The following is a 27,264-nucleotide window of genomic DNA, read 5'->3' as shown; positions in this document are numbered from 1 at the left end:
CTTCTCCACATGCAGATACTCAAGTCACCAAATTACTTTTTTAAAAAACAATTTTACTGAGACATAATTAACATATAAGAAAATTTATCCATTTGAAGTGTATAATTCAGTGATACCAAATTATTCAAGATCACTTATGATGAGAATTGTTCCTGGTTGCCGTGTGGTTATGAGTGCCCCATCGTTATTTTTGCTTCATTTATTCCTTCTGGATATCACAGTACCTCATTAAAAATGAGATTCTCTACAGTTGGCCCACAGGGTCATGGTGGTGTTGGGTGCCGTTTTGTTCAGTAATGGCTTCCTTTTGCCCTGCACTTAACTGAGGGAGCTTGCTTATTCTCACTGCTTAGGTGGTCAGTTCATGCTTTATTCCACCAGATGAGAATTATATCCCAATTCCAGAGGCTGCCAATTCTCTTTGATTTAGTTTAAATTCCCATGTCAAGATTCATTGTACAAATTGTATACTCGTGCTTCCTCAAACAGCTATCATAACTGCTTCTCCTTCTAAGTCTGAAATTAATTTCATTGCTACAGCAAGGATTGACATGTCTCTGCAGCCCCTGAAATTGATTAGAGCAGAGGTTCTTAATCTTTTTTGTTCCATGGATCCCTTTACCAGTCAGGTGAAAACCATGGACTTCTTCTCGGAAATTAGTGGCAGATAGTTTTATGACACTCAGCTAGCATCAGGTCGAACAACTACTGTAATTTCAGAGCATGGATGAGCGTAAGTGATTTTTTGATATCTGCAACAACTGTAATATATGATATGAAATGAATACTACTGTAATTTATTGCATACATTCATGAGTGAAAGAAATGCTTGATTTCATTTAGAAGTCAGAAAATAAAGATAATACTTTTTTTTTTCAATTCAAGCTCACAGACCCCCTGAAATCTTTCCACGGATCTGTGGACCCCTGGTTAAGAATCCCTGGATTAGAGTAATACTGGCTGTAGCCCCGAAAGTCACAAATGTGCTAAGTCTCCAAAAGTATGTGTGAAATACCTACACCATGTAATGGTGAGGTATGATCCATCAAGGAGCATGCATACAATACCAGCTGGGGCACCAGACACTTAAAACAGTGTCAAATAGTGGGGCTAAATGATGTGACTAACCTTGAGCATTGACCTTCAAAAGAAGAGAGACTAGGTAGGGTTAGAGGAGTTAGAACAGGCATTGGAGAAGAGAGACTTGTGCTAGTGTTTGAAGAGTGTGTAGGGTTTGGATAGGATGGAAAGTGAAGTGAAATTTGGGGTTGTTGAAGAGAAGTGCCCACCATTGTGAGAAACAAATGAGGCAAAGAGGTGAACATGAACTTGAGATACTTGTGAGGCCCTGAGCAAGCAGCTTGATTAGAGCAGAGGCTTCCTAGTGATTTTTTTTTTAAGATTTTTTAAAAAGTTTATTTCTCTCCCCTTCCCCCCGCTCCCATCTCTTGTGTCCATTCACTGTGTGTTCTTCTGTGACCGCCTCTGTCCTTATCAGTGGCACTGGAAATCTGTGTTTCTTTCTGTTGTGTCATCTTGCTGCGTCAGCTTTCTGTGTGTGCAGCGCCATTCTTGAGCAGGTTGCACTTTCTTTCGCGCTGGGCGGCTCTCCTTACAGGGCGCACTCCTTGTGCGTGGGGCTCCTCTATGCAGGGGACACCCCTGCCTGGCAGGGCACTTCTTGCATGGATCAAGGAGGCCCAGGGTTTGAACTGCAGACCTCCCACATGGTAGGCGGACGCCCTATCCTTTGGGACAAGTCCATTTCCCTCCTAGTGATTCTTAGTATGAGTAGAAAGGATAGTTTTATCATTTTGTCAAATGATGCACACCCAGAAAATAAGAAAAATTTCCAAGCAAACAAGCGAAATGTTAAAAGCACTGTTTCAGGAAACATGATTATGTGCAAGATGCATTAGAGCAGGAAGAATAAGAGCTTAGAATTAGATACAAGTTTGCTTATGGTAGAGCCTGAGAGAGAGGGCTTAGTAAAGCAGGGTATTTCTACTTCCTCATTATGAAGTTCCAGAAATTTCTATAGGCCTTCCTTTCCTGGGAAAGAACAGGATCCAGAGACATGGCCTTTGAAGGCTTCTACTTCCAAAAAGTTAAAGTTGTTTCTCTTGACGTTTCCCTAGAGAAAAGGTCTTGAGTAATAACATCCCAGAACTGGCCCCAGTCCCAGTTTCAGAGTTTCAATTCAATAGGGCCTGTGGTCCCAAACTGTGGAACTTGGGAGAATATATTATCTTATATCTCTTCAAATGATTTTTACTATTGGTCTCATAAATTTTCAGTTTTTAAAAAATTAATGTTCCGGATTTCTTTTTTTTTTTTTTTTTTTAAAGATTTATTTTTATTTATTTATTTCCCCTCCCCTCCCCCGGTTGTCTGTTTTCTGTGTCTTTTTGCTGCGTCTTGTTTCTTGTTTCTTTGTCCGCTTCTGTTGTCGGCAGCCGCACGGGAAGTGTGGGCGGCGCCATTCCTGGGCAGGCTGCTCCCTCCTTCGCGCTGGGCGGCTCTCCTTAGGGGTGCACTCCTTGCGCGTGGGGCTCCCCTACGCGGGGGACACCCTGCGTGGCGCGGCACTCCTTGCGCGCATCAGCACTGCGCATGAGCCAGCTCCACACGGGTCAAGGAGGCCCGGGGCTTGAACCGCGGGCCTCCCATGTGGTAGACGGACGCCCTAACCACTGGGCCAAAGTCCGTTTCCCAACCGGATTTCTTTTAATAGGGCTTTGATTTGATGGCTAATGTTTCTTTCTGTTTTGTTTTTCACCAAAGCTCTTTTTGCTATTACCTGGGTATGACATGCATCATTCAAAAGTCAGAGACAATATTCGCAATTGATTTTTCAGCATACACAGTATCAAAATGCAACAAATGATTACATTCTTTTAATTTAAAAAAATTGATACAAAAGTCTAAAGCTACTACTGGCTATGTAATAAACACTTGAGTGTTTCTATCCTCAGCTATCTAGTTTGTATCTATGGTTCTTGTGTATCCTTCTAGAGTCATTCTTTTTTTTTTTTTTTTTTTTTTAATTTTTTTATTTTTTATTGACTTTGTAATAATATTACATTAAAAATATATATGTGAGGTCCCATTCAACCCCACCCCCCCACCCCCCCTCTCCCCCCCCCCAACAACACTCGTTCCCATCATCATGACACATCCATTGGATTTGGTAAGTACATCTTTGGGCACCTCTGCACCTCATATACATTGGTTCACATCATGGCCCATACTCTCCTCTATTCCATCATGTAGGCCCTGTGAGGATTTACAATGTCCGGTGATTACCTCTGAAGCACCATCCAGGGCAGCTCCATGTCCCGAAGACGCCTCCACCTCTCATCTCTTCCTGCCTTTCCCCTAGAGTCATTCTTAAGGCACTTATTTTAAAAGTTGAGTGATCTTCAACTTTTAGATCTGGAAAGACATGAGGTATCATTTGTTTTAACATTAGAGTTTCATGTAGTAATAGAGAAAAGTGGGCCAAATTTGAGGAGTGGGCATGAATGAATAATGGGGCGGGGTAATTCCTCTAAAATTCCTTAGAATTTTGAAATTCTTCTGAAACTAAAGCCTTTATGAGACTTCTTTCCCAAAGGCCTCTTTCCTAAATACCAAATCTATTTTCCTTGTCCTATAGTCTTTTTTAAAGAACGTCTTCCAGTATCATCTTCCTCTTGACAGTCTTAGTTATAAAATTAAAATAAAGAGAGGCATTAGATACTTTAAAACTCTAATTAATAAAGAGAATATGAGATAAAGATCAAGGCAAAAATATACTACTTTAGTATTCTTACTGTACTAATAAAATATATATTAATTTTGTGATTAAAACTTTTTTGCATTTATTCCTATGATTTAATAAGGCATTTGGAATTTGCATTTTCATAGACACATTCCTAATTTTATTAATGGAAATCAGTGGGAAAATAAGAATGAGCTGTAGAAATTTCCTTTCTTTGGTGTGTTTTAAGAAAAGTATTTATGAATATGGTAATACCACTTTAACTTTTTTCCCTAGTGCTTAATAACATTGGCCCATGTATGACTTCATTGTTTACTTTTTTCATTGTTTAATCTATCTGTTCTGGTTTTTCAGGTTACCTTCCTGAAGTATTTAACTTCGTTTTGTTTTTGCGTTTATCTAGCGCGATTCAGCTTTCATATTTTTTTTCTTTTTGCTTATACATTGTTCAACTTGGCAGTGTTGAATGCAAGTCATTATTTTTGTCCCAGTTTGAATGGTGCTTCCTTAAGAGCATCGATTATTGGAGCTAGAAAAGACCTGAGTCCATCTAGCACAGGGGTAGTGTGACTAGGTTCCCTCCCTTTAGTTGGAAGTGACTGCCTAAGGATTGAGGCAGAATCTGAGCTCAGTGGAGAAGAAGCTATGTTTGATTTGCAATTTGTCACGGACATGGGGGACTTAATTGTCAGACAGGTGTCATATTTAGGCTACACCTTTTCTGTTCCAGAAAGAGAAATAGTGACTTGATCAAAGTCATAGAGTCCTTTGTTTCCCTAGGTCAGCAGACCCCTATGTAGTTCGGTGCCGGTTGCTAAGTGCTAAGTTTTTTCTTAGAATTCTGGTGGTTTCTTTAGGTTTAGTTTCTTAGTTTGTTTTTCCTCCCCATCTTGGTAGTGATTGCATTCTGTTTGGTTCTTAAGTTTGTCACAGTTTGTTATATCATAGAGAAGGGTTCCAGAATATGCATCAGGCAGTTTAAGAAAAAGAACAGGCTTTGAGTTGCATAGTTAGTAAACATTGAAAACTATCTTTTAATTTCTTTTTTTTAATTTTTATTTTGTAACATACACCACCAAATTTTCCCCTTTAACCACATTCAGGTATGATTTTGTGGTATCAATTGCATTCACAGTGTTATGCAAATATCACCATTACTCATTACCACAACTTTTCCATCACCCCCAACAGAAATTCAGTTACCAATTAAGTTTTAACTTTCCCTTCCCTAACCCTCCTTAGGCCCTGGTAACTTGCATTCTAGTTTCTGTCTCTATGAATTTGCTTATTCTTCAGTTTCATTTCAGTGAGATCACACAATATTTGTTCTTCTGTGTATGGTGCTTATTCCACTCAACATGAGGTCTTGCGGGTTCATCCATGTTGTTGCATGCATCAGAATCTTGTTCCTTTTAATGACAATATTCCATTGTATGTGCATAGCACATTTTGGCTTATCCATTCATCTGATGACCGACACTTGGACTGCTTCCATCTTTTGGCAATAATTTCTTTTTAAAACCTGAATGTTTCTCAATTAAAATTTTAAAACTTACTACTATCTTATTACCATTACAATAAATACAACTCGACACACACACCCATACTGTGCACAAAACAGAAAAAGTAGAATTTTATTAGAAGGAATTTATTTTATAAAATTGAAGAGTGTTTTGTTGGTTCAGAACCAAAATCTGAATGAAACAGGGTAAAAGGATACTTTAAGCACTTATTTTTTTAGACATTTATCTATTGTTCTGCTTGATATTTTTGGCCAAGATCATGAATTATTTTATGATTAAACACGAATACCAATAGTAGTTACATACTGTGTGTATGTTAGTATTTCTTTTATGATCATTAATTTGGGAAATCTTCATATAATAAATACCCTCTCTAACATATTCCATATCTTGTGGGCTTATTTTTGGTGATTTGCATTAGTTCTGGGCAATCCTTAGAGCATCGTTTCCCCACGTTCTACCAGAATTTTATCTTTAAAGTCTAGATTTCTGGGACAGCTTTCATGCAAGATGTTTGATGCCATATTAACTTTTTCTTTTAAGATTTATTTATTTTATTTCTCTCCCCATCCCCCCACCTACCCCAGTTGTCTGTTCTCTATTTGCTGCATGTTTTTCTTTGTCCGCTTCTGTTGTTGTCAGCGGCACGGGAATCTGTGTTTCTTTTAGTTGCGCCATCTTGTTGTGTCAGCTCTCTGTGCATGGGGTGCCATTCTTAGGCAGGCTGCACTTTCTTTCGCGCTGGGCAGCTCTCCTCATGGGGCGTACTCCTCGCACGTGGGGTTCCCCTACGCGGGGACACTCCTGCGTGGCAGGGCACTCCTTGTGCGCATCAGTACTGCGCGTGGGCCAGCTCCACACGGGTCAAGGAGGCCCAGGGTTTGACCTCCCATGTGGTAGACAGACGCCCTAACCACTGGGCCAAGTCCGCCCGCTTCCCCATATTAACTGTTAAGCAGCAGGTCTTTGAGTAGGTAATGGCAATCATGCACAGCTTCATTTAGGCACTTTTGTTGAGAACAGTTGATTTGTCCTAGCACAGTTTCCTCAGTTGGGGAAATATTTTTCTGTATAAATATATTTGCAACTAAACAATGATGTGCTGCTTAATCTTTATTGTGGCACAATGATTTCTGTATAGCATTGCTGAAAGATTTTACATAGATGTAAAAAAAGGAATGGAGAAATGGACAAAAGGGAAGATCCATCCTGTGATGACTTCTTTTCAGGCACCAATTGGGTGGAATTCTTAATGATGGAAGGTGGAAGAAGAAGGCCTCAGGGAGGTTCATATTTACTTTTGTTGTATGACTTTGTTCCTCACTACTTTTGTAAATTGAGAAACAGCAACGTTGTATCAAAAGAAAATAGAAAAATACTACATTTGTACCTACATTTGACATGTACTCTACAATTGAATATTGCAATCTCCACCTATTTTCCCTATGTTTGATTCTTGTGATCCCTTAAATTCCCATTTAAAAACATTTTTAAGGGGTAAAGAGAGAATGGGAATCTGTGCTGTGTAATTTTTTCAAATTCTCTCCCTTTCATTCTCATGATCTCTCTTCTCTCCCCATGTCCTACCCCTCCAATCCAACGCTATTCCCCCCGCCCCCGCCACACACACACAGAGGACAGTAAATTAAATGTGAAAGGTACTTAATAAATCTGTACGATATAAGAGGAAAAATGGTGAAGTTGAAAAAATTCAGACGAAATGAAACTAAGATAACTGCAGTTTACCTTTTGTTCACTGCATTAACTTCAACTTGCTCTCAGCATTTTTTTTTTAGAATCTAGCCTAGTTTATTTTAGGATTTTGTATATAGTTGAATACTTTCTAACTTGGTGGATTAAGGAAATTCTTGCAAAAAGAATAATGAGTCATAGTAATACTTCCCTTTGGGAGAGAGAGAAGGAAAACCCTCAGATTAGTCTCCATTATGTATTTGGATTTTGATTGATGGTTGAGCAATGATAAACTTTCCTTGCAAGTTACCTCATATAATGTTTGATTTTGTCCCCAGTATGCTTGATGAAAGACTCTTTTAGGTTAAATAGCAGAGATAAAGAGCTCTATAACCTTATTATCCCCAGAGACTTATTTATGTGGTATCATTTCTATTTTAAGATTTTTCGAATTTGCAATAACTTAGACAAGCCTCAACATTTCCTAATCTACCCAGTCTGTTAAACAAAGAAAGAAAGAAAGTAATGATTGGATAAACTTTTGGTACTAAGAAACAGGGTATGCCCTGGGTGTGGTTATTTTGGCACTTACCTGAATGTGCAGAGGTCAGTTCCTCATTGAACCGTGCCTTGGCTGCAATTCCACAGGGAAGAATAAAAAGGAGGTGGGATAGGACTGGGAGTTAGTTTGGCCGCTTTGAGCCAGTAAATGAAGTGGGGTACTCAGGTGGGAGCCACAGAGTTTCCCCATAGGATCTTGTCGAATGATTCCTTTTGCTGAGGTATGAGTAACCTTTTGAATATTTTGTTGTAATAGTCCCAAAAATTATCTGGCTGCTTTCTACTTTAAAGTTGCCCTCAGTAACCTGCTTCCAGTTAAATCTCTTTTTTATTCTGGCCCCAACAAGTTTTCTGGGGCTACCTTTAGACTTCTTCCTTTTTTTTTCTTGTGCTTTTGAGAACCTCTGTAAATCTCGTTTTTAAAATATTCAAGATGGTGTCATTGGCAATAGTAGATATGACAGGGCTACTTAGCTAATCTCATACTTAGGTTGGTTTGTTTCCATGTAAATTTTCAATCACCATTTTTGCAGAAATCTGTGTATAAAGCAGCTGCCCCTCTCAAATGTGCCCATGTCTGAGTCACCTCTAGCATCCCAAGAATACCACAAAAATCATTTTTTTTTTTTCAAAGATCCATTTATCTATTTAATTTCCCCCCCTCCCCTGGTTGTCTGTTCTTGGTGTCTACCCGCTGCGTCTTGTCTCTCTGTCCGCTTCTGTTGTCAGCAGCACGGGAAGTGTGGGCGGCGCCATTCCTGGGCAGGCTGCTCCCTCCTTTGCGCTGGGCGACTCTCCTCACGGGCGCACTCCCTGCGCGTGGGGCTCCCCCACGCGGGGGACACCCCTGCGTGGCACGGCACTCCCTGCGCGCATCAGCACTGCGCATGGCCAGCTCCACACGGGTCAAGAAGACCGGGGGCTTGAACTGCGGACCTCCCATGTGGTAGACAGACGTCCTAACCACTGGGCCAAAGTCAGTTTCCCAAAAATCATTATTTAATGTTACTGTCTTTTAGGCTTCATTGTGTATAAGAGTCAGTGAACGTAATAGAAAGATAGGTTTAACATACAATTTATTTCCTTTAAGAAATGTCTTTTTTACCATGAAAGTAATATATACAACTAAAATAATATGGGCTTCATTTTTTTAGAAGGTAAATTCTGTGTGTACAGTGCTTTGGATGTGGTAGACACAGTAAACTTTTTGGTTATAGTTAGTGTCATTTAGAATCATAAGTTCATCAAAAGGAAATGACCTTATGAAGTTTTTTAAAAACTTTGCAATTTAGAAATCTGCTGCGCACTAACCCTGACATATTTATACTCAGTTTCTTTTTTAATAATCCCAGGAACAAGTGGTAACAGTTTCTTCATCCTCCTCCATCAAAGAGAACAGTTCTTATACCAGCTTAGATGAAACTCACGACCAACATATGAAAGCATTTCAGTGCTTTAAATGTTAAAATCTTCAGGCAGGGACAACTTAGTTTAACACTGTTTCCAAATTAATTCTGTAGCCAGGTCCGGAAAAAAAAAAAAAAGATACTTAGGAAATTATTGGATGGTGAACCATTTCCAATTCAGAAAATCACTTGGCTATTTATATGATGAAATATTCCAATTCTAACTTCTGTTGTCTGCTGTATATCATCATTGAAATACTTAAAAAAAATACCTTATCTCTTAAGGTTTTCTTTAGCATCATAAAAAGACGATGAGACCACCACTCAATATCTGAAGTTAAAAGCAAACCCGAATTTAATATTCACAATAGTAAGGGAGAGAGAGAATGCTGGTCAGACATCATCTTTCTGAGCAGGAGACTGATTTCGTACATGGAATTTTTGGGAACTATGGAATTCAGGGATTGGCATACTTTCAGGGGCCATGAATGTGGGCTGACATCATATGTAGAAACATGATTATTTGGCTGGGTTTGTTGATTGGTTGCTGGCACTCAGAGGAAAGTTTATTGAAGTAGTCTGTTGTGATCGCCTGACTTTCAGAAGTGATTAGTTGGCAAAGGCAAATTGCTGATCAATTTTTGATGGCTATTTGTTACCATGGCTACACAAAAATCAGCCCTTTTTAAGTTTGTGAAAACTTTTTTTATTCTCAACATCAAGTACATATAATTACTTGCATAAAGCAAGTATATATTTTACATGTTTTTGAGGTATAACTTAAAGTAAGAGGAACAAATCTTAATTGTAGAACTCAGCACAGTTTCTCCATATGTATATACCTGTGAATTGCCACCCTGTTCAAGATATAGCACATTTTCATCAAAATGTTTCCTTGTATCCCTTTCTAATGAATATCCGCAATTGCTGTTCTGATTTTTGTCCCCATGGATTAGTTTTACCTAGTCTCGAATTTCATATAAATGAAATTATGTAGTGTGTATTCTTTTATGCCTGGCTTCCCCCCCTTCCAGCATAATGCATATGAGTTTCATTTTTTTATATCAATAGTTGCTGTTTATTACAATGTAGAATTCCATTTATGAATATACCACAATTCACCTGGGCATTCTCTTGTTGATGGACATTTAGGTGGTTTTCAGTTTGGGGATATTATGAATAAAGCTTCTGTGAACATTCCTGTACATTTCTTTTATAATCACATGTACTCCTTTTTCTTTTTTTTTTTAAGATTTATTTAATTTATTTATTTCTCTCCCTTCCCCCCCCCACCCCAGTTGTCTGTTCTCTATGTCTGTTTGCTGCGTCGTCTTTGTCTGCTTCTGTTGTTGTCAGCGGCACGGGAATCTGTGTTTCTTTTTGTTGTTATTGTTGCGTCATCTTGTGTCAGTTCTCCATGTGTGCGGCACCATGCCTGGGCAGGCTGCACTTTCTTTCACGCTGGGTGGCTCTCCTTATGGGGCGCACTCCTTGCGCGTGGGGCTCCCCTACGTGGAGGACACCCCTGCATAGCAGGATACTCCTTATGCGCATCAGCACTACGCATTAGCCAGCTCCACACGGGTCAAGGAGGCCCGGGGTTTGAACCGCAGACCTCCCATGTGGTAGACGGACACCCTAACCACTGGGCCAAGTCCGCTGCCCTCTTTTTTCTGTGGTATATAGCTAGGGGTAAAATTGCTTTGTCTTTAAGATAATTGTATGTTTAGTTTTAGTAGGTCCTGTAAACAGTTTTCCAGCGTGGATGAATGAACTCATGTTTCCAGCAGCAATTTATGAGAGTTGCAATTCCTCCATGTCCTTGCCAGCACTTGATATTCTCATTCTTTTTTAATCTTAACCATTCCAGTGAGTAGAGATATATATATATATATATATATTTTAAATATGGAAAATTTGGGGGGACAAAGTCTATTTCAGTAATTTAACACAAGCAAGTATAAAATATGGAGTTAAGTAGCATAAAATTAGCTTGTCTATTAATTCATAACCTAAAAAAGAAGTATTTCTTATTTCTCAAATAGCTTCCTAATTTTGAATGATATAGGAAGAAACATCCTACACATGTCAGATAAAATATAGAGGGAAATACAGGTTAAGAAAATAGATTCCCTTGTGCAGCAGTGGGGGAACATATGGGGATTGATACTATATATATTGTTGCCAAGGAAGTCCCCTCTAATCAGAGACCTTAAGGAGGTGAGGAAGTAAGAGAGCAAGTCATTTAACTGTCTGAGAGAAGAGTGTTCCAGGCAGAAAGAACATTTGAAAAGGCTCTGAGGCAGGAGTGTGCTTGCTTTGTTCGAGCAAGAGCAAAAGGTCAGTATTGTTTAAAAAAAGGTGGGGGGTGGGGGGGGGAAGGATGATGGAGTAGGGGAGATCTTATAGGCCTCTTGTGGGCATTTCAGGCCTTTGTAAGACCATAAAAATTCTGATTGAAATGAGATGCCATCAGAAGATTGTAAAAAGTGGAATTAACAGGATCTGACTAGTTATATTTGCCCAAAAAAACTGTACACAAATGTTCATAGCAGCTTTATTTATAGTAGTCATGAACTGGAATCAACCCAGATGTCCTTCAACAGCTGAATGGTAAAACTGCAATACATCCATACCATGGATTATTCAGCAATAAAAAGTAAAAAAAAAAAAGAATGAACTCTTGATACATGCAACAACTTGGATGAATCTCTAGGAATTTAAGCTGAATGGTAAAAGCCAATTCCAAAAGATTACGTATTGTATGATTCTATATATATATATAATGTTTTAAAAATGACAGCGTTAGAAACGGAGGCCAGATTAGTGGTTACAGAGGGGGACTGGGTTAGGGAGCAAGAAGCCACCAGATTTCTTGTATTTGTTCTTCATATTTAGTTCATATTAGTTAGGCCATGCAATATTTGTCCTTTTGTGTCTGGCTTACTTCACTTGAAGTATAATGTCTTCAAGGTTCATTCATGTTATATGTGTACCAATTTCATTTCTTCTTACAGCAACATGGTATTCCATCACACGTATATACAATATTTTGTTTATCCATTCCTCAGTTGAGGGACACTTGGGTTGTTTTCCATCCTTTGGCAATTGTGAATAATGTCACTATAAGCATTGGTATGTAAATATCTGTTCACATCATTGTTTTCAGTTCTTCTGGATATATTCCTTGTCTAGGAATTGCTGGATCATGTGGCAGTTCTATATCTAGCTTCCTGAGGAACCGCCAAACTGCCTTCCACAGAGGGTACACCATTTTACATTCTCACCAACAGTGAAGGAGTGTTCCTGTTTCTCCACATCCTCTCCAGCACTAGTTTTCTATTTTATTAATAATGGCCACTCCATCTGGTATGAGATGATATCTCATTTTCATTTTGATTTGCATTTCCCTAATAGCAAGTGATACGGAACATTTTTTCATGTGCTTTTTGGCCATTTGTATTTCCTTTTGGGAGAAATGTCTAAGGTTTTTGCCCATTTTAATATTGATTGCTTGCTCTTTAATTGTTGAATTGTGTGATTTCTCTATATAGCATAGAAATTGAACCCCTTATCAGAAATGTGCAGGAAGCAGCTGTGGCTCAGGCAATTGAATTCCCATGTACCATATGGAGAACCCTGGAACCTCCTGGTAAAAAAAAAGAAAAGAAATGTGGTTTCCAAATATTTTCTCCTGTTGAGTGGGCTGCCTTTGCACCTTCTTGACAAAGTCCTTTGAATCAGAAAAGTGTTTAAGTTTGAGGTGGTCCCATTTATACATGCTTTTCTTTTGTTGCTTGTGCTTTTGGTGTAAGGTTTAAGAATCCATCATCTACCACCAGGACCTGAAGATGTTTGTTTCCCTTCATTTTCTTCCAGGAGCTTTATGGTTCTGGCTTTTATATTTAGGTCTTTGATCCACTTTGAGTTAATTTTTGTATACAGAGAGATAGCGATCATCTTTCTTTCTTTGGATATGGCTATCTAATTCTCCCAGCCCTATTTGTTGACTAGACTGTTCTGCCCTGGTTGGGTGGGTTTGAAAGCCTTGTTAAAAAATTACTTGACCATAGATGTGAGGGTCTGTTTCTCAACCATCAGTTTGGTTCCATTGGTCTATGTGTCCATCTTTATGCCAGTACCATGCAGTTTTTACCACTGTGGCAAGGTAATAGGATTTAAAGTCTGGAAGTGAGAGTTCCCCAACTTCGTTCTTCCTTTTTAAGACGTTTCCTAATATTCATGCTTGATTTCTTTTAGCAATGCATTGTAGTTTTCTGAATATAAGTGCTTTACATCCTTGGTTAAGTTTATTCCTAAATATTTGATTCTTTTAGTCACTATTGTGAATGGAATTTTTTTCCTGACTTCCTCCTCAGGTTATGCATTATGAATGTATAGAAACATTGTTGATTTTTACTTGTTATTCTTTTATCCTGCCACTCTGCTGAAATAATTTTTTGGCTTTAGCCGCTTTGCAGCTTTGTTGTAGGTTTTTTGGGACTTTGTAGTTATAGGTTAGTATCATCTGCAGATAGTGGAAGTTTTACTTCTTTTCTGATTTGAATGCCTTTTATTTCTTTTTCTTGCCTGATTGCTCTAGTTAGAACCTCTAGCACTATTTTATTTTTAAGATTTATTTATTATCCTCTCCGTCCCCCCCCTCCCCGCCCCATTGTCTGCTCTCTGTGTCCATGTGTCCATTTGCTATGTGTTCTTCTATGTCTGCTTGTCTTCTGTTTAGGCAGCACCAGGAACCAATCCTGGGACCTTCCAGAGTGAGAGAGAGGTGTTCAGTCTCTTGTGCCACCTCAGCTTCCTGCTTTGCTGCATCTCTTAGTGTCTCTCCTCTGTCTTTTTTTGTTGCATCATCTTGCTGCACCAGCTCTCTGCTTGGGCCAGCACTCCTGCATGGGCCAGCTTGCCTTCACCAGGAGGCCCTGGGAATTGAACCCTGGACCTCCCATATAGTAGACAGGAGCCCAGTTGCTTCAACCACATCCGCTTCTCCCTCTAGCGCTAATGAACATCAGTGGTGACAGTGAGCATTCTTGTCTTGTTCCTAATCTCAGCAGGGAAGCTTTCAGTCTTTCACTGTTAAGTACAGTGTTAGCTGTGGGTTTTTCATATATGGCCTTTATCATGTTAAGAAAGTTTCCTTCAAATACTATCTTTTGGAGTGTTTTTATAAAGAAAGGATGCTGTATTTTGTCGAATGCCTTTTCTGAATCAATCGACATGATCATGTGATTTTTTCTTTGCTTTATTAATGTGATTTATTACACTGATTGATTTTCTTGTGTTGCTCCACCCTTGAATGTCTGGTAATAAACTCATTGATCATGATGAATAATTCTTTTAATGTGTTGTTGGATTCAACTAGCAAGTATTTTGTTGAAGATTTTTGCATCCCTATTCATTAGGGAAATGAATCTGTAATTTTATTTTTTTCATAATATCTTTATCTGGCTTTAGTATTAGGGTGATATTGGCTTCATAGAATGAGTTGGGCAGTGTTCCTTCTTGTTCACCATTTTTTGGAAAGGTTTGAGTAAGATTGGTATTAAATCTTTGAATGCTTGGTAGAATTTACCTGTGAAACTGTCTGGTCCTGGGCTTTTCATTTTGGGGAGTTGTTTGATGACTATTTCAGTCTCTTTATTTGTGAATGTTTTGTTGAGGTGTCCTGTTTATTCTAGGGTCAGTGTAGGTTGTTCATACGTTCCTAGGAAATTTTCCATTTCATCTACATAGTCTAGTTTATTGGCATACAGTTGTTCATTGTATCCTCTTATTTTCTTCTATTTTTGTGGGGTCAGTAGTAATGTCTGTTTTCACTTTTTATTTTATTTACTTGAATCTTCTCTCTTTTTTTCTTTGTCAGCCTAGCTAAGGGTTGGTTGATTTTGTTAATCTTCTTGAAGAAACAAATTTTGGTTTTGTTAATTCTATTTTTTTTTTCCTCCTCAATGTCATTTATTTCTGCTCTGATCTTTGTTACTTCGTTCCTTCTGCTTTCTTTGGGAATAGTTTGCTATCCTTTTTCTAGTTCCTCCAGTTGTATAGTTAGGTCATTTATTTTTACTCTTCTTTTTTAATGTAAGTATTGAGAACTGTGAATTTCTCAGCATTGCCTTCCCATAGGTTCTGATATGTTGTGTTCTTATTTTCATTTGTCTTGAGATATTTATTGATTTATCTTGCGATTTCTTCCTTGACCCACTGATTATTTAAAGTGTGTTGTTTCATCTCCATATGTTTGTGAATGTTCCCTTTTCCCACCTGTTGCTGAGTTCCAGCTTTATTCCATTACGATCAGAGAAAGTGCTTTGTATGATTTCAGTCTTTCTGAATTTATTGAGATCTGTCTTGTGACCCAACATATGGTCTATCCTGGAGAAAGATCCGTGAACACTTGAGAATAATGTATATCCTGCTGTTTGGGGATACAATGTTCTGTATATCCATTAGGTTTAGTCATTTATCATATTAGTCTAGCTCTCTTTCTTTACTGATCCTCTGCCCAGAGGTTCTGTCCAAAGCTGAGAGTCTCCAACTATTATTGTAAAGATACCTATTTCTCCCGTCAGTTTTTTTTTTATTGACTTTGTAATAATATTACATTAAAAATATATATGTGAGGTCCCATTCAACCCCACCCCCCCACCCCCCCTCTCCCCCCCCAGCAACACTCGTTCCCATCATCATGACACATCCATTGGATTTGGTAAGTACATCTTTGGGCACCTCTGCACCTCATAGACAATGGTCCACATCATGGCCCATACTCTCCTCCATTCCATCCAGTGGGCCCTGTGAGGATCCACGATGTCTGGTGATCACCCCCGAGGCGCCATCCAGGGCAGCTCCACATCCCAAATACGCCCCCACCTCTCATCTCTTCCTGCCCTTCCCCATACCCATCGTCCACCATGTCCACTTTTCCCAATCCAATGCCATCTCTTCTATGTGGACATTGGATTGGTTGTGTCCATTGCACCTCTATGTCAAGAGGAGGCTCAGATCCACATGGATGCTGGCTGCCATCCTCCCATTTTCAGTTGTAATCGCTCTAGGCTCCATGGTGTGGTGATTGTCCTTCTTCAACTCCATCTTAGCTGAGTGTGGTAAGTCCAATAAATCAGATTGTAGGTGCTGGAGTCTGTTGAGGCTCAGGACCTGGCTATCACATTATTAGTCCAGAGATTCAAATCCCCTAACTATATCTTAAACCCCAACGTTAACTGCACCTCCAGCAGATTAGTATGAAAGTCTTATGAAGGGAGATCCCATCTGAGTCCAGATTCATCACACATAAACACCATTTCCAGAGAGGGGCCATCTGCCCTGGTAGTAAACCCCATCGGCCATGACCATAACTCTCATGGGTCTCTTTAGCCTTCATAGGAACCAATATCTGGGGGTTGTATCTGCTTTATCTGTCTCTCTGACTCTGCTCAGTTGTGCATGAGGGCAATCCTTCTGCCAGCCTCCAGACTCTTTTTTAGAAACTCGTAGCCATATAAACTCATTTCTCCTTTCCATTTCCCCCTTACTTTAGGTCAAACAGCATTTTAAAGTCATGTTATTTTATGTAGACATGGATATTCTGCTGATCCGCATTGAACCTTCCATATAAGGTCCTTTTCCAGTTGCATCATCAGTTGGTATTTGATAGTGGTCCCTCGTTGCCAGGGAGGCTCATCCCCGGGTCTCCCGTCAGTTTTGCCAGTGTTTGTCTCATGTCATTTGGGGCATCCTATTAAGTGCATATACATTTATGATTGTTAATTCTTCCTGGTGAAGTCCCCTTTTATTAATGTATAATGTCCTTCCTTGTCTCTAATAATATTAAAGTTTATTTCATCCAATATAACTACTCCAGCTGTTTTTTTTTTCCTTTTGTTTACTGTATGCATGAAATATCTTTTTCTGTCCTTTCACTTTTTTTTTTAAGATTTATTTATTCCCCCTTTCCCCTCCTCCCATCCTGATATTTTTGCTGTCTGTGTTGTCTTCTCTTCTCATTTTCTCTCCTCTAGGACTCACTGGGATTCAATCCTGGCGACCTCTGATGGGGAGAGAGGTTCCCTGTCAATTGCGCCACCTCAGTTCCTGGTCTCTGCTGTGATTCACCTTGACTCTCCCCTTGTCTCTTTTAGATGCATCATCATCTTGCAGTGTGATTCACTTGCACAAGGCACTGGCTCACCGTGTGGTCACTTGCACAGGCACTGCTTGCTGTAAGAGCACACTTTCTCTTCTTTTTTACCAGAAGGGCCCAGGGATTGAACCCAGGTCCTCCCATATGATAGGCAGAAGCTCTTTCACTTGAACCACATCTGCTTCCCATCCATCCTTTCACTTTCAATCTATTGTTATCCTTGGGTCTAAGATTAGTCTCTCGTAGACAGCATATAGATGGCTTATTCAATATCTTTGCTTGTGATTAGCTTGTTGAGTTTTGATATTTCTTGTAGCATCAATTTAGGTTGTTAGTACATTTGTAGGAATTTGATCATTTCATCTAGGTTGTCTAATTTGTTGGCATACAGTTTCTCATATATCCTCTTTTTAAAAAATATTTTTTATTTATTAATTTTTTAAGATTTATTTTATTTATTTATTCTCTCCCCTTCCCCCTCCCAGTTGTCTGCTCTCTGTGTCCATTTGCTGTGTGTTCTTCTTTGTCCGCTTCTGTTGTCAGCGGCACTGGAATCTGTGTCTCTTTTTGTTGCGTCATCTTGTTGTGTCAGCTCTCCGTGTGTGCGGCACCATTCTTGGGCAGGCTGCACTTGCTTTCACACTGGGCAGCTCTCTTTACAGGGCTCACTCCTTGTGCGTGGGGCTCCCCTACGTGGGGGGCACCCCTGCGTGACATGGCACTCCTTGCGCACATCAGCACTGCGCGGGGACCAGCTCCCCACAGGTCAAGGAGGCCCGGGGTTTGAACCGGGGACCTCCCATATGGTAGACGGACGTCCTATCCATTGGGCCAAGTCTGCTTCCCTATTTTTAAAAGATACACAGATCACACAATGTTACATTAAAAATAAATAGGGGATTCACATATGTTCTACTCCCCACACTCCCCACTTTTTCCGAATCAACTTCTTTCATTAGTTTGGTACATTCATTGCAATTGATGAACACATTTTGGAGCACTGCTACACAAAGTGGATTATAGCCTGCAATTGTCCCTGCAGTATCATTCAGGACAACTCCCAAGTCCCCAAAATGCCTCCTATTACACCTTTTTCCCTCTCCTTACCTTCAGCAACTTCAGTGGCCACTGTCTCCACATCAATAATGTAATTTCTTTCATTACTAGAGTCATTGTATCCTCATATGATCCTTTTTATTTCTATGGGGCCCACTATAATATTCCCATTTTCATTTCTGATTTTATTTATTTTCATCTTCTCTTTTTTCTTTCTTAGTCTTGCTAAGGGTTTGTCAATTGTATTGATTTTCTCAAAAATCCAGCTTTTGGTTTTGTTGATTTTCTCTATTGTTTTTATGTTCTTCATTTAATTTATTTCTACTCTAATCTTTGTTCTTTCTGCTTGCTTTGGGATTGATTTGTTCTTCTTTTTCTTGTTTCTCCAGTTGTTCAGTTCTTTGATTTTCTCTTTTAATATAGGTATTTAGAGCTATATTTTCCCTCTCAGCACTGCCTTTGGTGTATCCCATAAGTTTTGATAAGTTGTGTTCACATTTTTATTTGTCTCATGATATCTACTAATTTCTCTTGCAATTTCTTCTTTGACTCACTGATCGTTTAAGAATATGTTGTTTAGCCTCCATATATTTTGCAGATTTCCCTGTTTCCCACCTATTATTGATTTATAACTGCATTCCATTATGATCAGAGAAGGTGATTTGTATAATTTCAGTCTTCTTGAATTTATTAAGAGCTGTGTGGTGGCCCAATTTGTGGTCTATCCTGGAGAAAGATCCATGAGCACTTGAAAATAATTATGTATTCTGCTGATTTGCAGTGTAATTTTTTCTGTATATGTCTGTCAGGTACAGCTTGTTTATCATATTGTTAAAGTTCTCTGTTTCCTTATTATCTTCTGTCTAGTTGTTCTATATATTGATATGAGTGGCATGTTGAAGTTTCTAACTGTTATTGTAGAGACATCTATTTCTCCTTTTAGTTCTGCCAGAGTTTTCCTCATGTATTTTGTAGGCACCTTGATTAGGCGCATAGATATTTATGACTTCCTCCTTCCTGGTGGGTAGTCCCTTTTATTAATATATAATGGCTTTCTGCATCTCTTACCACTTTTGCATTTAAAGCTGTTTTGTCTGACACTAGTATAGCTACCCTTGTTCTCTCTCAGTTACTGTTTGCATGAAATATCTTTTTCCAACATTTCACTTTCAGTCTCTTTGCTTCCTTGGTTCTAAGGTGAGTCTCCTGCAGACAGCATATGGATGGCTCATGTTTTCTTTGTTGTGGTGGTGATGGTGGTGGTTCATGTTTTCTTATCCATTCTTTCAAGGTGTGTGTGTGTGTGTGTGTGTGTGTGTGTGTAAGGAGGTACCAGGGATTTTTCTTGGGACCCTTACATAGGAAGCAAGCACTCAACCACTGAATTAAAATTGGTCCCCAGCCTATGTCTTTTGGTTGGTGAGTTTAATCCATTAACATTCAGTATTATTACTGTAAAGGCATTACTTCACCCATTTTATCCTTTGACTTTTTATCATATGTCATATATTATTTTTGTCCATCTTTTTACCTTTTTGGATAACTTTTCTGATAATCTTCACTTCTGCACTCTCCTCCAAACCTCTATCTCCTTTCTTTTCTGTATCCTGAACTTCCATTACTGTTTCCTGCAGAGCTGGATTCTTGTTTATGAACTCTTTTAGTTTTTGTTTATCTGTGACTATTTTAAGCTCACCATCATAGTTGAAGGACAGTTTTGCCAGATACAGAATTCTTGGCTAGAAGTTTTTCAATACTTCATTGCTGCTTTCAGAATTTTTTCTTTATCTTTGGCAATCTGCATAATATGTGTCTTGGGGTCATTCTATGGATTTATTCTAATTGGAGTGCTCTAGATATGTATATTCATGTCTTTTGTGCGAGTTGGGAAATTTTTGGCTATTATTTCCTCAGATATTCCTTCTGCCCCTTTTCCCTTCTTGTCTCCTTATGGAACTCCCATAACATGTATGTTTGTACATGTCATGTTATTCAAGTCCCTGAGCCACAGCTCAGTTTTTTCCATTCTTTTCTCTTTGTTTTGCTTTCTCTTCCATTTCAGTTGTTCTTCCCTCTGCTTCACTGATTCTTTCTTCCTAGATTTCAGATCTGCTGTTGTGTGCCTCTATTGTAATTTTAATATCACTTGTTGTGTCTTTCATTCCCATAAACTCTGTTACTTCTTTATCCAAGATTTCAAATTTTTCTTTATGCTCACCCAGTATCTTCTTACTGTCATTTATTTCTTTAGCCATGTTGTCCTTCAACTCCATGATTTGATTTAAGAGATTTGTGTGAACCTCATCAATGAGCTGTTTCAAGTCCTATGTCTCATCTGGAGCTTTGATTTGTTCCTTTGCCTGTGTCATAGCTTCCTTTTTCTTGGTATGGCTTGTAATTTTTCCTGATGTCTAGGCATCTGATTCTGATGGAGTTTACCATGATGTTCAGTTTCTCTCTCTTGCCTAGGAATTTACGGTTAAGTAACTCTGTGCTACCACTGTTTTGTGAACTTTAGTTCAACTTGTTCTAGATGTTTAGGATTGCCCCTTTTTAACTGCTCGAACCAGGACTAAGAACCCAGTAATGGGGTACAGGCCAGTTTCCAAGGGCCTTGGAGAGGGAGGACAATAAAGGGCATCTGCTTGCCTCATTTATTAATTTTCCCTTTTTGTGCACTTTTATTGTCTGGATAGCAGGTGGCATTCTTTGGAAGACGTTGCAGCTCAGACCCCAGGTACTAGGGTGTAATGCATTCAGTAGAATTCCTCTCGTGGGAGGTGCAGAAGCAATGTCCTCAAGGCTGGCCAAGCCTCACAAACAAACTTTCTCAGAAGCTGTTCTCCTTCCTTGTCCAGCCACACCCTCTCTCCCTTCGCCTCCTCAGCAATCAGCCTAGGGCAGTAGGGAGGGTGTTTGAGAAGGCAAATTATTTTTAGCTCCTGGACTGCTCTCACATTAAACCATGTTGAGATCCCAACTCTCCTGGAAGTGTGTGATCCCTCCAATGCAGCAGACCAAGTTTGCTGGCTAAAATCTGAATTTGCTATAGGCTGTGTCCCTCCCTCTAACCTTTCCTTGGGGAGGAGGACCCCCACAACCTCCTCAGTCCACAGCTGCTGTGGTCTGCAGGATGCCCTTTGTTTTGTTGGTGGTAGGAAGGGCGCCTGGTGCTCCTTTTGTAGCTCTACTCATGGGATTTTGCAACCAGCCAAAACTCCTTTACTTCACACCCTTTCTCTTCTGGGTGGTGTCTTCCCTTCCCCTGGTGTTGTGAGCCCTCCAGACAGTCTCCACCTGTCCTCTAGCAATTATTTCTGGGAGAGAAGTGATCCCTCTGGCTCTCTAATCTTCCACCTTCCCAGAGGTCTCCACTTATTGCTTTTTGCTATACTTTATTTAGGGCTGAAAAAAGTTCATTTGGCTATCCAGTCCTCTAAAGACTTGCCCGCTTTGGGCACATATTCTGGTTCCCAAGAAATCACAGACGACTGCTTTAGTGTATGTGTCACCATTATACATCCGGTTTTGCTAGCTTTCCATCTTAGCATTCTCATTTAACTCCGCACTCTAATGCCATGGCCAATTCAACATTTTCTTTGAAGGCATGTTCTGTATATCCCCAATCTGTACCAGTTTTAGTTCTAGTCAGGGCATGCAAAGTTTATTTTAGAATACAGAGTGAACCATTAGGGAAAGGCATTTGGGTCAGAGAGGGATTGGCCAGTAGAATCAAGGGATTTTATGCATTTATTTTCTCATAGTTCCTTTCTTGTCTTTGGGGATCTGATTCATTTTCCTCTCAAACTAGTAGTTTCAACTTCAAATTTCACATGGTTCATAATGTGCCTTAGCCCTGAATATGTATGACTTATCAGTTTAACTCTTCTTGCTAACTATGGGTCTTTTGGTTTAAATTCCTCAGAGTAGAATTTGATTGGCTCAGCTCATCTTTTCCACCTAGCAGTTAGCCAGGGGTCATTATCCTGAATCATCCTTGCATCCAGCCAACTATGAGTAGGGGAAAGAGTCATAAGATAACATAAGTGTACCCACTTGGCTGGAGGTGTATATATATGATAGTGTACACTGGACTATTTAATCCTTTCAAAAATTTTAAATTTTGAAATAATTTTAAATTTACAGGAAAATTGCAAAATTAATAAAACCTTATACAGAGAACTCCAGCAAACCCCTAATTCCCAGATACCCAGATCTACCAATTTTGACCACCAATTTTAACACTTTTGCCACCTTTGCTCTATCATTCTTCCTATCCATCCATCCGTTTTCTGAACATTTGATCACAGGTTGCACACATCATACTCCTTGAACACTTATACATTTCCTAAGAACAAGATTATTCACTTATGTAATTACCTTTAGTACAGTTATCAAGTTCAAGAAATTTAGTAGTCATATTTTTTTTCTTATTGCCCAATAATGCTCCTTTGGGCCTTTTCTCCTGCTTTAGACCCATCTAGTATAATGTAATTCATTTATTGGTCATTATCTCTCTATTTTCTATTTCTTCCTTTTGTTTTTTTTAATTGTGGAAACATTTTACAACATAATTCTTCCCATCCGAGCCCTCCCATGCATGCATTTCAGTGCGATTAATGACATTCACAAATTTTCAATACCTTCAACATCATCTGTTACTAAAACTTTTCCTGCATCCCAAATAGAAATATTGTATCATTTTGCTTGATTTACTCTTCATTGCCCCTGTCCCCTACACCTGGCAACCTGCACTCTACTTCCTCTCTCTGATTTTATGTATTCTTTGATATTTTCCTTATGGTTAACATAGGGCTTATATTTTACATCCTAAATCTGTAATAATGTAGTTGGCTTTGATACCAACTTTATTTCAATAGCACTTGTAAACTATACTTCTGTACTTTTCTGTCCCCCCACCTTTATATAGTTCTTGTCCTAAATTAGATATTTTATACATTATGACTCTAAAATCATTGATTTATCATTATAATTTATGCATTTGCCTTTTAGATTCGGTAGGAAGTAAAAAGTGGAGTTACAAACCAAAAATACAAGAGTTTTGGCATTGCTATTTATCCATGTCATTATCTTTACTGGAGATCTTTATTTCTTCATATATCTTCAGTTGTCTAGTGTCCTTTTCTTTCAACCTGCAGAACTCTCATTAGCATTTCTTACAGCATTTCTTACACTAATGAATCCCCACAGCTTTTATGTATGAAAGACAGTTTTGCCAGATATAGAGTTCTTGGTTGGCAATTTTTTGCTATTAGCACTTTAAATATCTTATCTCATTGTCTTCTTGCCCCAGTGGTTTCTGATGAGAAATCGGCACTTAATCTTATTGAGGCTCCCTTGTATGTGACATGTTGCTTCTCTCTTGTGGATTTCAGAATTCTGTCTTTATCTTTTACATTCAATAGTTTTATTATTATACAGTGTGATTTGGATCCAAAACTCCTGTTTGGCGTTCATCGGGCATCTTGAATTTGTATATTCATGTCTTTTGTTAAATTTGGGAAGTTTGCTGCTATTATTTCTTTATATAGTCTTTCTGCTCCTTTCTTTTTCTGAGATTCCCATAATGTGTGTATTGATACACCTTATGATATCTTCTCAGAAAGGAGCAGAAAGAAGAAAGAATGTTCTTTATGCCTGTTTGTGTTTGTACCACACTGTTTTTGTTTACTATTGCTTTGTGATAAGTTCTCTTATTGGGAAGTAAGAGTTTTCCAACTTTGTTCTTCTTTTTCAAAATGGTTTTGGCTAATAGGGTCTCTTGTCCTTCCACGTGAAGTGATGAGTGACTTTTCCATTTCTGCAAACAAGGCTGTTGGAATTTTGATTGGGATTGTGTTGAATCTGTAAATTGCATTGGGTATAATTGATACCCAATTGATCAGACTTGATATTAAGTCTTCTGATCCATGATCATGGGATGTCTTTCTTTTTATCTAAGTCTTTAATTTTTTTCAGCACAGATCTGTAGTTTCCTGTATACAAAATTACTTGGGCATTTTGCAACCAGAAAAAATTTAGACATGTTACTAAGTCTAAGGTTTGTTTCTTATACAGGTAGAAACATTTTATGAGACAAATGTTCATATGTATAGATAGAAATGATTTAACAAAATACTGTATTTTTATTTCTATTTTTTGTGTATGTGACTACTTTCAAGTACGTTCTTCTAGAGAACAATCCTGTTATATCTGAAAGATATGCTTATTGGGAAGCAGACTTGGCCCAGTGGTTAGGGTGTCCGTCTACCACATGGGAGGTCTGCGGTTCAAACCCCGGGCCTCCTTGACCCGTGTGGAGCTGGCCCATGCGCAGCACTGATGCACGCAAGGAGTGCCTTGCCACGCAGGGGTGTCCCTGTGTCGGAGAGCCCCACACGCAAGGAGCGCACCCCGTAAGGAGAGCCGCCCAGCGCGAAAGAAAGTGCAGCCTGCCCAGGAATGGCACCGCACACACGGAGAGCTGACACAACAAGATGACGCAACAAAAAGAAACACAGATTCCTGTACCGCTGACAACAACAGAAGCGGACCAAGAAGAACATGCAGCAAATAGACTCAGAGAACAGACAACAGGGAAATGGGGGGAAAGAGAAATAAAATAAATAAATCTTTAAAAAAAAAAAAAGATATGCTTATTGGTTAACCCCTACCTTGTTTGGGAGAGATTCACACAGTGGAAATGGAGACTATCCTTTCCTATAGATTTAGTCAGACCCCCATAACCAACATTGGCAATCAGTGGGGTGGCATATACAGAATGGTTCTGAGATTTTTTACTGGAACATTTTCTGAAGGCTGTATTTTTTCCCTTTAAATATACATAAAAAACAAAACCAAGAAGCTGTTGTGATGGATTTGAATGAGCGGGTTTTTTTGTTTGTTTGTTTTTTGTTTTCTCTATATAGCTTTACGAGAAAGCAGAAATCACTTCTGACTGTACTGAATATAGCAAAAATTAAGTGACTTCCTACATTGCAAATCATGGCACTGCCATTCCGGAAGGACTTAGAAAAGTACAAGGATGTTGATGAAGATGAGCTCCTTGATAATCTATCTGAAATAGAACTAAAACAACTGGAAACTGTTCTGGATGATCTTGACCCTGAGGTAGGTGCTAGCTTATACAGAGAAGTGAAGTAACTTTTCAAATCCTTCGAAACAAGGTAGCTCCCTCTTTTTTTTTTTTCCAGAACTTTTCCCTGGCACCCACATTCCCTTTCCTTCTCTTTGTCTAAATAAACTTGCTTTTTTTTTGCTTTCCCCTCTTTTGCCTCCTTTATCTTTATTGACATGGCTGTTCTAAACTATCAACTCCTGAAATTTTCTTTTCTCTAAGAAATCTTTTCTTTCTGTGCAAGGAGGTATATTTTTGGTAAAATGCAAATCCATATATGCCAACCTCTCTGCCTCTCCAGAGCTTCATCAGGGAACTGATGATCAGGGAGACCAGCTGGGAGACTAATAATGTATTAATTTAGGCAAGCTTGCCTAATAGCATGAACCAAAGTAATGGTGGGGGAGAGGGAAAAGAGTAAACAGGTTAATGGTTTTATAGGAAATAGAAATGGATAGGACATGATGGTTGGTTGGGACTGGATTCTTCATTTGTAGTTCTTGTTTTGATTTTAAAGTTTGAGGATAGATATCTTGTGTTTGTTTTTTATGTTCTCATAGACAGTTTTGTGTTACAAAAAAAATTATTGGTGCAAGGTTAGAATCTCCTTTGTGTTTAATCTTTTTGTCAGAGTACCATTATAAAAAGAATTTTGTGAAAATTACCAGATCTCAGCAAATAGCCAAAGTTGCAGAGGTATATTTTCTAGTTGTAAAATGAATATTTTAGTAGTAAAATGAATATTCCCTAGTATCATTATCCATATAAGATCACCCTTTATCATGAAAATTGACATACCACCCATGAGATTCAACATACTGCCAGTGTTGTGAGGTGTTATAAAAGAGTGTTGGTCCTTTTGGTGACCTCTTCTGGCTACCTGCCATTTTCTAAGCAAAGGAATACCCAGGAATAGTGAGACAAAGAAGAATCACCTCTTTAGCAAGCAAAAGGGTGGTGCTCACTGTGTCTCATCACCTCTTGACTAACTGACTACAGGGTAATCTATAAGGTCCCATCCCCAATTCTCCCGACCTCCTCCACTCTGTCAGTCCACACATTCAAAAGATGGGTACCCACATGGAAACCCAAGGACATAGCCCTTGCTGTGAGTATCTCAGGTATCTCAGGTACGTGCATAGCAATGACAGTGGTTGCTGCAAATATATCCTAGTGTGCATGTATACACACATACATACATACATAAAAGTTGTACTTTCATATTGTGTTTAAATACAAAGAAGTAAGCATTAATTTCCTGATATTCCACTATATGTTACGTATACTTGTTTTTATGAGAAGGTCTTTATGATGAATGGAGGTCACTATGAAGGAACATGATGTCTCTAGTCACTTAATATTCATTTGTGACAAACTTATTCTCAGTATATACGTATCTGTTATGTATATTTCTTCCTGCAATTACTAAACATTAAGAAAACTTTTTATTACTATCCCAGGAAGTTTAAGAACTAAAGGATGTTCATTCCAATAGAATACTTTATGAAGAGAATGTAGATGTGCCTATTTTAATAGTAATGTAAGTGAATTCTACCTAATCAAAAAATCTTCTTTGCCTTTGATTTAGAGCACTTTTACATTGCTACCCTAAAACCTTGCCATGAAGTATTTAGTGCCACTATCACTTTCTAATCTGTAATTCTTTCTTATATGGGTAATCTGTGGAACCTTACAGCATTGGCGTCATTGGTGGTTCTAATGGCTGATTCATTCTCTTTGGTAGAATGCCCTTCTGCCTGCAGGGTTCCGGCAGAAGAACCAGACTTCAAAGTCAGCTACGGGGCCATATGATAGAGAGCATCTCCTTTCATACCTGGAGAAGGAAGCACTGGAGCATAAGGACAGGGAAGACTATGTGCCCTACACTGGGGAAAAAAAAGGTAAGCACAGAATTTTTAAGTCATTATTTGATAGCATTTGATTTTGGTTTTTATAGGCGG

General features: G+C 38.9%; 1 protein-coding gene across 1 annotated transcript in view; it reads left to right on the top strand.

The window, feature by feature from the left end:
• The window catches only part of TMOD3 (tropomodulin 3), an 86,997-nt gene that overhangs the window by 17,623 nt on the left and 42,110 nt on the right, over nucleotides 1-27,264 (top strand). Inside the window, exons 2-3 of the mRNA XM_023589849.3 lie at nucleotides 25,095-25,296; nucleotides 27,048-27,204. Of these exons, the coding sequence (XP_023445617.1) occupies nucleotides 25,171-25,296; nucleotides 27,048-27,204 (283 nt within the window). The 5' untranslated portion in view covers nucleotides 25,095-25,170. The remainder of the gene's footprint in view (nucleotides 1-25,094; nucleotides 25,297-27,047; nucleotides 27,205-27,264) is intronic.

This window comes from Dasypus novemcinctus, chromosome 3, assembly GCF_030445035.2.
Source record: "Dasypus novemcinctus isolate mDasNov1 chromosome 3, mDasNov1.1.hap2, whole genome shotgun sequence".
NCBI lineage: Eukaryota > Metazoa > Chordata > Mammalia > Cingulata > Dasypodidae > Dasypus > Dasypus novemcinctus.
This window is presented reverse-complemented; position numbering and strand designations above follow the sequence as displayed.